This window comes from Crinia signifera, chromosome 5, assembly GCF_055691185.1.
Source record: "Crinia signifera chromosome 5, ASM5569118v1, whole genome shotgun sequence".
Taxonomy (NCBI): Eukaryota; Metazoa; Chordata; class Amphibia; order Anura; family Myobatrachidae; genus Crinia; species Crinia signifera.
In genome coordinates this window covers 64134062-64150370 of record NC_139221.1, presented here as the reverse complement: position 1 = coordinate 64150370, position 16309 = coordinate 64134062, and the positions used below count along the sequence as shown (strand labels likewise).

Below are 16309 nucleotides of genomic sequence, written 5' to 3'. Positions count from 1 at the left end.
ATAAACACATAATGTGATTGGGCCTAAGTCCAAATCTAGTCCAAATCCAGGCATCCAAATAATTCACTTTTCTAGGAGATGCTTGATCAGCTGGTACAGGGGGAGATGTTTTTCAGAAATTTGTGCAAAACCATAATTAATGGTTGGGGAAGTTAGAGCCTCACAGCGCACATGGTTTTGCCCATTTTGAGAACAAATTTGTTCTGCGATCAGATATGAATAAGGGCCTATACTTGAAATTAAAAGCATCATGTTTGCAAGGAGGAATTAATGTAACTGGGAAGAGTTGAGATGGTTTTTGAACTTCAGTAGAATCCAAACTCGATGCATTAGATAACTTTAAACTGGCAGGCAAGCCTGTGAAAGGTATGTATGATTTTGGCTTACTTCAGAATGCCATCATGCAAAATTGGTTTTAAAATCTTTAAAATAATTGCTTTCAAACTATTGTCTAGTGTGTACACACAATATTGTTAATGATGCGTGCTCCCGCACATCTGCTGTACATGCAGGTAAATTTGGATATATAGTAAATTACATGTTCAGTGGGTGCCGTTGACATCACTCAACGATATTGTTAACCAATATCGTTCAGAGTGTGCACTCAATATCGGTCACCTGCAGCCAACATTGTTAAAAATATCGATCGTGGTCAGGGTCGACTAGTGTGTAGGTTGTCTGTCTTTTATCTGTTCAAGATTCCAAAACACATCCAATAAAAAAAACATTTATGTAAGTTCAAGAAAATATTTATTTACAAACATTTAAAAAGTATTTTTACACATTTGAGCAAAAAAAATAAAATACAATGGCCTCTTGCATAAATAACATATTTCTAAATGTACTTAAATTAATGGTTTTTTTTTTAAATAAAAATGGCATGTTAAGGAAATAAATGCATATAATGCTACAATGTGCATTTAAAAGCAAATTACAGATACTGAAAATTGTCTACGCACCACAAGATCTTGATTAGCGCTAGCTGACCACATCTTTTCAAAGCTATAAATATATATTACATCAAAATCAATATAAATGTGATTGCCTGAAAATTAGATTGTATTGACATGAAAAAGTTTTGGACATTTTATTATTTAAATTGCCATTTAGAGAAAACTAGGCTAAAATACCTAATCATTGGCATAAACAACATCTTAATTAAAATATAGATGCTGATTACAATTATTACAGCATTATTAAACCCTTTCCACTTTTTTGTAAGTAATACCCCTTTTACACCGCCGCAAAACTCCAAGTCTTCGGGCGGTTCAGAGGCGGTATAAATGGGACACCAGTGTCCCTTTACACGGGACTTCTAGAACATGGCCAGGAACTGGGTAGAGGGCAGTGTAAACGGGTACGCCGGGTCATCCGACCCGGCTCCCATTTACATCAATGGAGGACGTGCAGCCTGCAGACCGCAGCGTCCGCAGGTTGGACGGAGGGCACACACAGGCTGCGCTGCTGTCTGCTATACTCTGCAGACAGCAGCAGTGGCAGCGGAGGAGGTGAATGGATGCCTGTGTGCGGCATCCATTCACCTCCCGGACAAGGACAGATTACCTTAGTGCTGGGCTTGCCCCCAGCGCAGTGGCATGGTGGCGGCGATCGGCGCTTGGAGATGGCGTCTTCTCCAAGCGGAGGCTGGGGGCTGCGGGCGGTGTAAATGGAGCAAATGCCGGGTCGCACCCGGCTTGAAGCAGGGATAGAAAACCTGGCGTTTTTGGTGTAAAAGCGGTATAAAAAAGTAGCCAGGCTGATAAAAGTCACACTTGACCCAGATAATTGCAATACTCATTAATAGTGCAATGTATAGCTATTACTGTACTTATGTAATTTGCAAACAACCGTTATCTGCATTGATTATTATTGTATTATATTTCTCATGGAATTAATCACAAATGTATTTTTTAAATGATAAAAATCAAAGACAAGTGTAAATATTATTATATGATTAAAACAGCCAACAATTCATGTATAAAGGGCATATACATTTTTAGAATACATGCTGAGAAGCAAATTTCCTAAAAAATATATTTTTTAGCAAACTATATCAAGCCATACACTGGATGCTACAGAATGCCAATTTGCTGGGGATGGGTCTGAAAGTTTCAAGACCTTCTTTAGCCTCCTGGTTACCAGATGTATAGTCTTACAGTGTGTACACATGCGTACAATACGCATGAGATTTTGACTATATAGTCAAAAGCTCTTCAGGATCGCATGCAGATCACATGGTTTTTTTTACCAAAACAAATCATGGAGATCATTTACATCAATATTTATTTTAATTCAAAGACACCTACAAGGCTTGGTTTGAGAATTATTTAGGGAAAATAAATTGGGTTTCTTTTATAGAGAGTACACACGGTGAGATATGTATGCTTCTATAAGCAAAATTTTATAGAAAATCGAATGGGTATCAAATAGTTTTTCTACATTTGATACAGATTCGAGCCCAATGCGTGTTCCCGTGTAGTATAAATCGAATAGAAAAATAGTCCTGTCAGGCAAGACTATACTGTTCAGATCTGTACTACTGTATATAGTCAAATCGAATGCATTTTACGTACCTTTCGATTTGATCCCGAGTCGATCCCAATCAAATCGGGGTCAAATTGCAAGCAAAATCGCACCGTGTGTACCCACTATTACATTGTATGTACACCACTTCAATTGTTTTGCATGAGATGTTTAAAGCAATTTAAAGAAATCTATCCTAACAAATAATTGAATTAAACCTTTTACTATAATTGTATTCTGTTAGATCTAAAAATGGACAGAAAAAAATATGTAATCAAAATGAAAAAGAGGCTTGGGCATGTTTTTAAATATCTACCGTTAGTGAAAGGGGCCAAATAAATTAATTCCAAATACAATTCATCTTGAAAATACAAATAAGCCAAAGAGAAAAACCACAACAGGTAATTTTACTGTTACTAATAAAGACTCATATTTATTATTTGAAATATTTACATTTAAATAATAAAATCTGTGAACTCAGCGCAGGAGTGCATTTGTCTAATATACATACATTTCAGTACAGACAAACAAACAAACAACAGATAAAGATGAAAAGACAAACCAAATGCAATTGTAGCAGCAGACAGAAAATGTGCTAGTCATGAAAAAAACGCTGATACAATTTCTCAATTTTCTTTCCAACTAGATTAAAGATATGTGTGATTGAAAAAAAAAAAGCCATATGAACAAAAAAAAGAAAACAAAATACAATATAAGCAAAAATAAATATCTACAGTGAGACAATTTTAAAGCATGGGTTAGTGAGAAAATATAAAGTTAATATTTTTCAGGTATTTGTGCACCCATAAATATAAATGTCATATTCTTCTCACATTCCTCAGGATCATTAATTCATTCACATAATACCTGTTAAATGAATGAAAAATACATAATATTAGTTTAATATTTAAAAATTTATAGACATTTAAATAATTCAACCAAACAAACATTTTTAAAGATTTAAACATCACATATCATGATATCGATGTGAATCCTTCAAAGATATCATCTAGTTCCCAAACTGTGGGTGAAATTGAATCAGATGACAGATTCCGAAAGTGAGAGATTTGGTAAAAAAATCTCCAGTTATTTTAAAAGCGGCAATCATTTACACTGCAAAATCAAACTGGTTTTACAGTGTAAATGATTGCCGCTTTAAAAAAACCTGTCGATTTCTTTTTTTTTATTTTATTGCAAAATTGTGTCATACATTAAAATATCCACATATTTCAATACAAAAAATACATATTACATTAAAACATAAATCATCGTGTTAGTTTTCCCCTTTTTTTTGTGCATAGGCCTATTCGTGAATTTGCCATTTTTTATAATATTTTGACTTACAAAGATCTTTTAATTAGCTTTACTATTTTATTCCCCTCTCTCAAAAAGGGTCGGTGCCTAGATGCAATGTCTCTCTGCTATAACAGGACGTCGATTGTATTATCTGTTTTAACTTATTTTTCTTGTCAAATTACATTATTTTTACATAAGGTAACCATATAGAGAAAAACTTTTCTACTCTAGATTTCTTACCAAATCTGTCATTTTCTGATTCTCTCACCCTATTATATTAGCTCCTGTGTATCATGGCACCAAGGGTGACTTAGGGTACTTGCAGGGGTGCACTTGCCTTGCCTTGGACTGATGGTCAAAACCAATTCAAATATTTCTGGTCATTTAAATTGGAAATCCACTGCTTGTTGATGCAAGTCATAAAATATGTCAACAAATAGAAGAAAATATTGTCCCTAACCACATAACTGAAACGAATGAGGCCTACACACATGCATTGCCAATATTAAGCCATTTTCTAAGCAACTTTGCATAATTTGGCAAAGTCGCTCAGAAAATGCCCCTATGTCAGTGTCTTTGTGTGGGAGGGCAATAGTGACAGCAATACGTGTACCCATGCATCACTGGCTGAGATTGATGTTCAGTGACCATCAATCTTGCTGGTCGCCAGTGTTCTCCACTGGTTCGCTTAACACATAGGGCCTTTTTCAGATCTGAGCTCAGTACAAATTTGTTTGGAAAATGGGCAAAACCATGTGCACTGCAGGTGGGGCAGATGTAACATGTATAGAGAGAGTTAGATTTGTGTGAGTTATTTTGTTTCTGTGCAAGGTAAATACTGGCTGCATTATTTTTACACTGCAATTTAGATTTCAGTTTCAGCACACCCCACCCAAATGTAACTCTCTTTGCACAGGTTACATCTGCTCTACCTGCAGTGCACATGGTTTTGCCCATTTTCCAAACAATTTTGTACTGAGCACAGATCTGAATAAGGCCCCCGAGTACTGACAGCTTGCTCTGTGTGTGGGCTGTCAGCTCTGTGTGCTGAGCGACAGCGCTGTAGAAGCTCCCGATCTAGCACAAGCCCTACAACATTGCTATGTGTGTAGGGCCTATAAGAATGACATAAAAAAACAATTTAATTTAAACATTTTAGAAAGAAAGGTTCCTGCAAAATACTTTTAATATACTCTAGGAAGCCTTGATTCAAATAAGATTGTGAACCACTAATCTAATCAAGGTCTAGATAAAGTGCTACTTTACTTGTGGCTCACTGATTACTGTCCAAACAACTTTTGAAATGTTTTCAGTGTATCTTCCCTATGCCCTCCCACACCATGCTCTCTCTATCTCCTAACATGTACTGTATACAGATTTAAGAATCTTTAGATTTTTAACTGTCTCAATTTCATCTGTTATTAAGTGTGTTAAATATGTTATAACATTTATTGTTAAAATAAAGTGATTTCAAAAGCTACAAGAAGTATTTATTTCATTTGTAAGCTAATTCTTTGGTTGAAAGTAATATCAACTAAATGGTGTGAGTTTAAATTAACCAAATTAAATAATTTGCTACACAGGATTACACAAAAAAGTGAAATTAATTAAAAATGTATTTTAAAATATAATTCTAAACATTCCACGCTGTTTTATGTGATCACATGTACTGTTCTTACCTTTAGCTGCCCCCCCCCCCCCCCCCCCCCACACTTTATTTACTCACCTCTCTTGTCATTTCCTGGGGATTTAAATAAACCACCAGTATCTCCCCCTTCCTTGTTTAACTTCCCTACCTAAACCTATTTTCTTTAAAAAACTAAAAACAAAACAATAAATATAAAATATACTCTAAATCAATCTTGTGACTACAGTATGTGTAGGTTGTGCAGCTCTTTTGCCTATTATTTTGCAAAGGTTTTTTTTTTACATTTGCTGGGTGGTCATGTTTCTTATTTATTTCTATGTATATGCCCCTTTTCCATTATTTTATGTATGGGTTCCTGATCAATGTATTGATGAATATTTGTAAACAACCCAATATCATGGTGAGTGTATATGAGTATGGTGTGTTTTTATTTAAACAATGCGGTCAATTATGAGATGTGCCACAGATCTAGAATTGGTAAGTGCAGTGGATTAATAACTTTTATATATATTATGCATTTTATACACTACAGGTGGAGCAGCTCTCCTTGCGATTCTATCACCATCCGACGCCATTCGCCAGCCTGCAGAAGAAAGCACGCGTTCCCTGTACTGATGAAGCCTGCTGCCGCCTTCCTGCACCCCCCTAACCCTGCCCATCTCCCTGAAGCCATCCACCACCGAGTGAAGGGGACCTACATGCGTGTGAGAAAATGAGACACTGCCGGGGGAAGTCACTGGTCACAGGAGCATGCTCCAGGTGACATTCGCCCCGTATGCAGGGGATATGGTTGCTCAGCAACCATATCCCTGGCGACTCTGGCTAGAATCGCCCCATCTGTACGAGGCTTTAGTCAAACCAATCTGAAAAAAATCTCTCTCTTCTCTGATTCAGAAGAATAGAATTTTACCTAGCATCTTTATGTCAATTTATCTATCAAGTGGAACAAACAGCTTTGTCTTACAGACCACAATAGGTAACCACTCATACTAGCAGTGCTTCTAAATGCATTACAGATTAGATATCCATCTTTAAAATAAATGAATGCACATTTGCTACCCAGTGTTATGGCATACATTCTCTTTTCTGCTTCCCTTTTGTCAGCTGTCAACATTATTGCCTCTCTAAATGGCAGGAGTAAGCTTTTATCATTAGGGAGATGAGATTTGCGATTTGCCTTGCTTGGCATAAAGGTCATGTGCTTATGGCTTGTGGAACTATGAGAAGCAGGGTTATTTTTTTACTTGATACTTTTTTCAGTCATTTTTTTCTCTGCTTAGATGTTTATTAAACAGGTGACAAAGAAAACCTGGAAGAAAGTTTTCTCCTGCATTAAATTAATCAGTTACATAAACATGTGGGCAAACAGTATTAATAGGAGGTTCTGGAAGGCAAAGCTTTACGAAGTGTTTATATGAGGTACTTCATTACTTCTTCTTATTAATACTACAACTACTACTACTACTACTACTAGTAATAATAATTATAATTTTTGGAGCCATAAAACATGACTACTGTATCATTGACAGATATTGTGGCCAACTCATTGAGCCTGGCAAAAGTGCAGAATTCACTTATTAGTGACCCCATTCAGGAATATGTAACCACAGTCTAAATGTCGGCAGGAGGAGGGGTTGCAGCATTGGTAGGACAGTGATGTGATGTTGAGGGGTTGAAGTCTGGACCATGGAGGAGTGTTCGGACTGTTTCCTAGGTGAGTCGCGGAATCTGAATGACATCACACACTGTAGCCCAAAACATGGCGGACCAGCCCCAGCCTTTGCAGGCAGGCAGGGGCTACCATAAAGATGCAAGCACTTTACTATCTAGGGAAGTATTAGCATTTGTGCGATGCAACTGTAAGACTTTGCAACTGCACCATGGGTAGGTACTCGGGATGCAGGGCAGCCATGCCCTGTACTGGGCAGCCCCCGCACGCTGGGGAAAAGTCTTGTAGTCTTGCAAATTCTCTCAAGTTTACAACTTATGCTGAAATATTGCTACAAATAAACTTTCCCAAACAAATTCACACAAAAATATATAAAGGCTCCACATTACTAGGCCCATTGCTATAAAGCTTTAAAGCTGTTGTGTTAAAGATGTTAAGCATAAAAATAAGACAACTCTGTACAACATATACACATAGCCATTTGTGAGCTACTGTTTTTCACCGCTGTCAAAATGTATACATTCTAACGGTGAGTGTTTGCAGAGAAACACTATGTGTTCGCAATTGTCTTTAAAAATCCAGAAGCTCCCAGTCGCATCAGGCCAAGTTTTTTATCATAATTGTTCTAGTAACATAGGGATATATGTATCATTGGTAGCAGCAGAACAAAGAAAAGTATCATTTCTTATGGCATTTCATTGCAGCAAAACCAAAGAATTGTAGGACAGTGTCTCACAGGAGCCCGTCTGTCACAACTCATGGATGGATAGTGGATGATTGAGCATTATTCAGGATGGCTTAGACCATCCTACAGGTGCTGGTATTCCTTAGGTATAGCTGGACGTACATCTTGTAATATACAAGCCTGGTCAACAAACTGGGTCAGAATTAAACGCAGTGCCAAGGGATCAAGTGGAAACAGGTCACTAGGAATAAATGAAGTCAGACAAAGATAGGCAATAACACAAGGGTCATATATGCTGGAGCAAGATATGAGCCTATACTATGGCAAAGTTCCGTAACTTCCTTTTATAGGTGGAGACTTGAATTTGGGGCCAAGGTTCACTTCCAATATGTGTGTGTGGCATTTTAAATTTAGCATTTTTGTGTATCGTGTACACCCTAAGAGAGCCACACATGTCTGAAATTCCGGGTCATTTGCCGGTCCCAGCCTGACCACCCTTCACACAAAAATGCAAATTATCGGGTTAAAAATTTCTACCCGGTAATTTGCAGATTAACACAGGAATTTCTTTTGTGTGAAAGGGTCAACCCAGGCCAAAATCCCAGGTCCTACACCCTGGTAAATTCCAAGGCCAGAGCCCCAGGATTTATGACCCAGGTTGACCCTTTCACACAGAAAAAGGAACTGTGTTGAATGGCAAATTACTGGGTAACCTGGTAATTTGTAACCTGGTAATTTGTTTTTCTGTGTGAAAGGGGTATAATAGATTTAATGAATGTATATAATGGACTGTGCTTGTTTTATTTTGTGTTTATTTATATTGCTGACCATCTTGTCATTTATTGTATAAATAGTGTCACCTCCTATAGCTGACATTTATTTGAGTTGAGCTAACGTATTATAGAGCTCTTCTCAGATACGGCGGGATGTAGCAATCATTGCCGTACATCGCACTGCACCTATACTAATCACTTATGTACTAACAGCTGCAGCTGATGTTATGCTCCACACCACAACCCCAATTCAGAAATACAGTAAAAACCTAGAATTTATTTTTCTGCTTTTCTGGCTCGGTAAAGTACATCCCGCCCAAAATGTGTGATCATTAACTTCTGACACAGAATCCAGAGCACCCAGAGAAAACACACACATAAAAACAGGAGGAGAACATTCTTTATCCATTACATAGTGTGCTGGTTGGAAATGAAATCATGATTTCATCACTGTCAGAGAAGCATGCTGATTACTATGCCACCATGAATGTCTTGCAATTTTTTTTTAACTGCAATACAATAAATCTATCATTGGCTGTTACATTTTCTAAGTCATATCTGTGAATTTGCTGTTAGTTTTATTTTGACATAAAATATGACCATAAAAAATGTTGGCAATGACGTTAGCCGGTTTACTGAAGAATTTCTTGATTCTACTGAACTTGCTCCAGGCCATCACTACCATTAGGCAAATCCAGACACTGACTTGCTCATCTATGGTTAGGAAGCGTCTACTCTAATACGCTGAAATAATTCGGGTATCCAATTACTCCCAATAAAACATTGCTCAGCACAGATGGCTCAGCACAGATGGCTCAGCACTGCACCAGTAATGTGTGCTGAGCGATCTGTCCCTGCCCCTGTTCTCAATAGAGAGAACACGGGCTATGACTAGATATTGCAAGCATGCTTGCAATATCTAGCCCGGAGATAGCAAAATGTGGAACACACATCGCCATTGCTGGGGGCCATACACATGGAGCTATCATTTCATTTCTAAGCAATCTTGTTAGAAATTGAGAATATTGGCTTTCTTTGAGAGAAAATTGCAGTTGAGCACCCAAAACAGGAAAACCCCATTTTGAGGAGGGGGCCCTAAAAAGTTTGAATCTATCTCTTAACAATCACAACTATGATTTTCGAATTACATGTGTATGTTGCAGATGATGACATAAAACTTACCAGATATCTTTTATTCAGTTGCTGGTATCTTCGATGTCCGATACATGATTTTCCATCTAAAATATAAGGGAGAGTACAGAAGAACAGCAATATGAATGTGATCTAAACAACCCTTGAATGTAAGAGCAGGAAGACATGAGTTGAAGAAGGAAAATTGCAATGATGTTTTTATATATGGATATATGGATGGAACCATTTTCAAATTACTATATATTTTTTTTAAATGAAAATCATTCAAGCAACTGCACTGACCAAAAACTATTTATAAGAGTAAAAATTTAAGACATAGCCAGATGAATTGGGTAGGAAGCACAGGGGCCAAATTCCCCTCTGGCCCCATGCTCTCAGGGGAACCCCCGGCCAGAGCATACCCTGTATTGTCTAAAAGTGGGGGTGGGTCTGCATAGTGGGTGTAGACTGGATACTCTCAGGCCTCTGCCCAGCTGCTGGGAGGGCTACTGGTGGCAGGATAATGGTGGAGGCTGAAGACTAGCATAATCGATCCCTTGAAATCTGCTTCAGAGCTGGGGCATGAAGAAGAAGGAGATCATTGGGTCAAAGAAGACACTAGGGGGGTGGGGCTTTGGGTGGGAGGGGATCTTGGGAATATCTTCCTGGCAACTGAGGATTTGTTTTTCTGGATTTCAGTCTGTCTGCTGCTGTCGTTGCCCAAGCGAAGTCTTCTTGCCCGTGCTGTAGGCAGGAGGCAAAGGCTACATCTAACAAATGGCTGAAATACATTAGTGTTTAACCATCATAAGGAGAGTCAGATAAGCAGCACAGCAGGCACCAAGCTATGCAAGTTCACGGGTACTGATTTGTTAGGTTGCACCTTTTAATTTATAGTTCCACAACAGTAAAATAATTTGAATAAACAATGATTTGATAAACAAATAAATCTAAAAATGATACAAGGCCGGCTCTACATCTAGGCAGTTGCCTAAAGCATCATCAGGATTGGGGGTGGGGGGTTTGGGGGTGTTGGAGGGAAGGTTGAGGTTTTACTAGGGTGCCAAAATGCTGCTCTGCAAACAGAGTAGTGAGTATAATCACATGGATGCAGGGTGTGTGGCGTCCCCAGATGTAGGGGCCCACATGCATGGCACACCTTGCACCCAATATAGATATGACAGTGTCCATAACTTGTGACATCGACATCATGACTACATACCATATAAAATGTCTCGGTACTTGTTTCCTAGCACGGCCACACCGATTAGCATCGGGATGGTCGTGTCGGAAAAATCGCGTCGGTCGCATCGCATGCGATTTGGTCGCATGCGATGCGACCGATGCGATCCGATTTTTACATTGGATCCAATGTAAAATGGTCCCTGGGACCCGATTTTACATAGGATTCAATGTAAAATAGCCCCCAGACCCCAATTTCAGCACCCCTGATGGTTGAAATGGCCCCTCATTGGTAACGCCACCCCTCGATTGACGCTAACCCGAAGCGTGGCGAGCGCAGCGAGCCCGCCAGGGGCGGTGGTGCGCGTCCTCCGACCTTTTCATACCCCTACTATCCACGTCGGCGTGGAGTTGAGAATAGAATAGTGTGGCGAGCGCAGCGAGCCACCGAGCCCGAAGCGTGGCGAGCGCAGCGAGCCCCGCGAGGGGACGCGGATACCTGTGAAGCCCGCGAGGGGACGCGGATACCTGTGAAGGTATCCACGTCCCCTCGCGGGGCTCGCTGCGCTCGCCACGCTTCGGGCTCGGTGGCTCGCTGCGCTCGCCACACTATTCTATTCTCAACTCCACGCCGACGTGGATAGTAGGGGTATGAAAAGGTCGGAGGACGCGCACCGCCGCCCCGCGCGGGCTCGCTGCGCTCGCCACGCTTCGGGTTGGCGGCAATAGTGGGGTGGCGTTTACAATGTGGGGGCATGACGGGGCCATATACAATGAGAAATGGCCCATATTGGCCCCTTTCCCATTGATTACTATGTGAAGATGGACTTAATCAAGTCCATCTTATCTTGTGCCATTATAATGGCACAAGACCGACACGACCGACGCGATTTCAATGTTAAAAACATTTTAACATTGAAGCCTATGGAGAAATCGGGTCCATCGCGTCGGTCGCGTCGTGTGCCATGTTAAGGCACACGACGCGACCGACGCGATGGACCCGATGGACGCGATTTCTCCATAGGCTTCAATGTTAAAATATTTTTAACATTGAAGCCTATGGAGAATCGGGTCCATCGCGTCGGTCGCGTCGTGTGCCTTATTAAAGGCACACGACCGACGCGATGGACCCGATTTTCCATTTGCCGGTAAAATGGACCTGATTTGAAAGAAAATCGGGTCCATCGTGGGCATCGTGTGCCTTAAAGTTAAGGCACACGACCAAGAAGATTGTGGCCGTGCTAGGAAACAAGTACCAATGTCTCTCTTTCTTGAAAGCTTAAAGAAGAAGCATTTGTATGTTGATGGTTTATTTTTAAGTAATTAAAAGATTCTTAATTTATGCATTACTATGAGAGATCTCAAATGTAAAAGTATTTTATTTATAAATAATGTTAATTTACTAGTAATAGCATTCCTTACCAAAGAAGTGTGCTATTGGAAAATATGTTGCTATTAAACAATTATATTAATGCCTTATTAACCTTTGTTTTTAATTGAAATATAGTCAATATTGAGGACTGAATGTTCGATCTAACACAGAAAGGATTGAGTCACTGTAAATAAGTCATACCAAGTCATTGCTTCCATCTTCATCAAAATCTTCCTCTATCCCATCTGTCATCTCTTCACCATCTGCATCATGTCCTCCTTCAATGTGTTCTTCAATGGAATTATCTGCATTTTCTGACTTGCATTCATCGTGTGCCAGATCTATGTGATCTATTTGCTTTTTTTGGCCTAAAAGTAAAAATATAATGGATGTCTTTAAATGATCAATATAGGTGAAGTTACTTTGTACAATAAATATGTCTTAAGGATTTATGGAAATTACATTGTCAAGAAAAATTTGTGGAATTATTCCAATTTAATATCATAATGCCTATGCACAAGCTTTGGAGAGTCTAATATCTCATTTAGATGCTCAGAGGAGCTTCCTACCTGGAGAAGTATTTGTTTTTAAATCACTCAATTCTCTCCCTTCAGCATGGTGCCGTACAAGCTGTTTGAACAGGAAAACAGCCATGGATACAGGTCTAAAATAGCTTAGCAGTTCCTGCCATGGTCTAATTTATGTGATAAGTGCAAATATAAATAAAAGTACTGCAGGCAATATTTAAAAAAACAACAACAGACAACCTGATTGCTTGGCACCACCTAAGCAAAATTCATTTTTTTAAATAGAAAAAGCATTAACAGTCCTGCAACAACCACACAGCAGAACGTGTTGATGCCTCTGTTGTTGCCCTCAACATCTTGATCCTTTCCCAGACTTTAGTACTGTACGTATACTTCCATATTACCTCTTGTCTGAAATGGGAAACTGGACTCTGATGAGTTGCTGAACTACTTCATGCCTGCCTAGATTGGTGATGGTCAGTCTACAGGGTTAGCAGCCCTTTAAGTAATAAAAGAGTATTTAACTTATTGAAAATACGGCCGCTAATTAGTGCAAAACGACCGTAATGGCCATCCAAATACGCCAGGAAAATACACTTCATTTTCCTGGCGTATTTGGCTTTATCCTGCACGGATCAGTCAGATCCATGCAGGCTTCAGTGCAAAAAGAAAAATAAATACATTTTAAAAACGGGTCCCCTCCCACTGCCGTAACCAGCACCAGGCTCAAAAAGCTGGGGCTGGTTTTAAAAAATCAGGGAAAAATTGGCGTAGGGTTCCGCTGATTTTTTAAAACCAGCCCCAGGCTCCAAGGCCGGGTCTGGTTCCCAAAATATGTGGGACAAAATGAATAGGGGTCCTCCGTATTTTAAGAACCAGCCCCATGCCCAACCAGCCAGCAGGGTAATGTCACAGCCAGGAAACACTTATTATATAAGGTCCCGCGGCCAAAACATTAACTCTACTGAACAGTCAGCCTGGGCAGGGGTCCTGGAGGGGCAGTCTAACACTACTGCTGTCAATGGGGTTGCTGGGGTGGGGGTTGGTACTGATTTCCCAGATCAGGGCTTGTTGATAAAGTGTGGCAGGAGCACAGGCCATTTGCTGAGGGGGACATCTATTGGGTAGATGTATGAAGCAGTGATAACATTGGAGAAGTGCACCATGGCAACCAAAAAGTTGCTACGCATAATTTTATAAAATGCAATAGATAAATGTTACTTTAAAGCTGATTGGTTGTCCTGGCACACTTTTTCACTCATAACTTTTTCATATATATGCCCCTATATTCCTTATATCCATCAATATGAATAACTATTTATGCTTAGCAGCATAGTGCATAGTATTTCTTCTTATTTGATATTTTATGACAGTTTCACTTTGTTGTCATTTATATCAGGTTAAATGTGACTTGGCTAAAACAACAAATCTGTGGATCAATGATTATTGAAAAAAATAAATATTTAAAATAAATTTGAGGAGACTTATTTCTGTGAATTCTTAATATGCTGTTATATGAAATGTGCTTTTCTAAATTTGTGTGTCTGGCATAAATAATTCAATAATGCCAGCGGCACCACTGTACATAAAAAGAAGAGGCTTTTCAAACTGTCTTTGAATGCTTGGTAAAGCTTTAGAGACTAGCCTAGCAATGCATGCAGAGTGTATTCAGCAGAGGAATCCAGCTAGAGGAATTTTAGCATAAGAATCTTTGGAAATTGCCAGAAGTTCATCCGATATTTTTTCCTTCACAAACTTTGTTCACGCATTGGTCCTATTGAGTTGCTGCAAACAATAACAATGCAGCAGATTGAGAGAATAGATAATTGGACATCAGAATTAAAAAAACTTTATTTAGCAACTTTCTGAGGTAACAGGAGAGCAATTACTTTACCATCAGTTGGAAAATGTTCTGTGAACATCAAGTTTTGTAACATGGGTTATATTATCCTTCTCTTTAAACAATAATTTGTTAGTTTAATAGGTTAATTAAATATTTTTTATATTAACAAATAATCAAAATTTCTAAGAATAATGCTTTCTCAAGGAACTAGTCACCAGCTCGTCAAAATGATGGAGCCGGTGGGACCTGAGGTGTGGAAATGTAGGGGTAGTGTGTGTGTTTCGGGGTACTCTGCAAAACACTTGAATCCCACCACAGAGGTGAGGAGCAGTGGTTGCCTTTTATTATATAGATTACATTTTTAACATAATAAATGTATCTTTCCTGTCCAGCAGCGGCTCCAATTTACATTAGCACGGGGCTAGTGCTGCCCCCCTGCCCGAAGATGGGACAGCCGCTGGTCCTATGTCCAGGCACCTGCACAATGGGTCCGATAGGTGACAGGACCTGTGCATATGATGCCAACCTGTGTGACTACGCATTTGCAAACCCCGGGATTCTATGGACTGCACCTACTGCAGCCCATAGAAGCTGGATTGTTATGCCAGGCTGGCAGTTCTGGAGAGAGGGAACACCTCCTAATAGGACTGCCTGTAGTGTCTGTGACTAGCAGGTAGGATTTCCCATAGGAAGTCACTGCCAGTCACAGTGAAGCCATTGCTTCTGGCTTCACTGACAATGAGCTGGGTGGCGGAATTTACTAAGGCGACTGAAGTCCTCATCCTATATGCAGCACTGCAGAACCCTTTTATCCCCATATAAATATAATTCGGCCAGACTGCCTCCACATGTGCACCTGGTTATCATAGTTTATTAGGGCATGTTTGCTTTGCACCAGTATCATACTTGGTGTAAGATAACCATACAACAGGTGTAATACCTCATACGCACAGTTCTCCATAGCCCGCCAGACTGTTGACATGCCTTCACTGAACTTAGGTTACATGTGAACACCCTATTATCACCTTGTTAGAACCAGCAGTTCCCAAAGGGCCCCATCAAAATATCCTGACTGCCCAAAATATTCCCAGGGAAGCATTGTGTGACTCCCACAGGACGTCATGGAATCATGTGGACCTGCCTGCACACTCCCATATTCTCTTTCATGTTCTTTAATAGGATAAAAAAGTTTGGCCACACCTACTTACAAAAGACCTAGCTTCAAATTCAAATTTGACGCACCTGAAAATGTATTGTTAGACTGTGCACCCCCCAATGTAATATAGTGATGCTGCCTGCAATCAGTTGCAAAAATATAGGGCTTTGGGTGTTTTAGGGTGGGGAGCCCCAAATCAGTATTTTGCCTAGGGCCCTATAAAGTCTAAATCTGCCTCTGGTTAGAACCCACAGTCTGCCAGTGGAAATGTAACTGAAGGACTATGCATCGCTTGTAGAACTAGAAGTGAAACCTTTGTGCCACCAAAACTGGCATGCATTCATTTCAGCATTGGCTCCTTAATAGGCACATTCTTTATATACTTTATCTTAAAATATATGTATCAAAATTTCACTTTTGATTTTAGTTGTATTTTAATATTACCTTTGGTGCATCTACATCAAATTGGGTCTTTGTATATTTTTTTGTTTAATTAAAGCTATT

At 39.6% G+C, this 16309-nt stretch overlaps 1 protein-coding gene across 9 annotated transcripts in view; it reads right to left on the bottom strand.

Moving 5' to 3' along the window:
• Positions 1–727: 727 nt before the first annotated feature.
• The window catches only part of RALYL (RALY RNA binding protein like), a 589572-nt gene continuing 573990 nt past the window's right edge, over positions 728–16309 (bottom strand). For all 9 annotated transcript variants that reach the window (XM_083187344.1, XM_083187345.1, XM_083187340.1 and 6 more), the window contains 3 exons: positions 12481–12647; positions 9777–9832; positions 728–3390 (listed from right to left, as the gene is read on the bottom strand). In XM_083187344.1, the coding sequence (XP_083043470.1) occupies positions 9791–9832; positions 12481–12647 (209 nt within the window). In that variant the 3' untranslated portion in view covers positions 728–3390; positions 9777–9790. The remainder of the gene's footprint in view (positions 3391–9776; positions 9833–12480; positions 12648–16309) is intronic.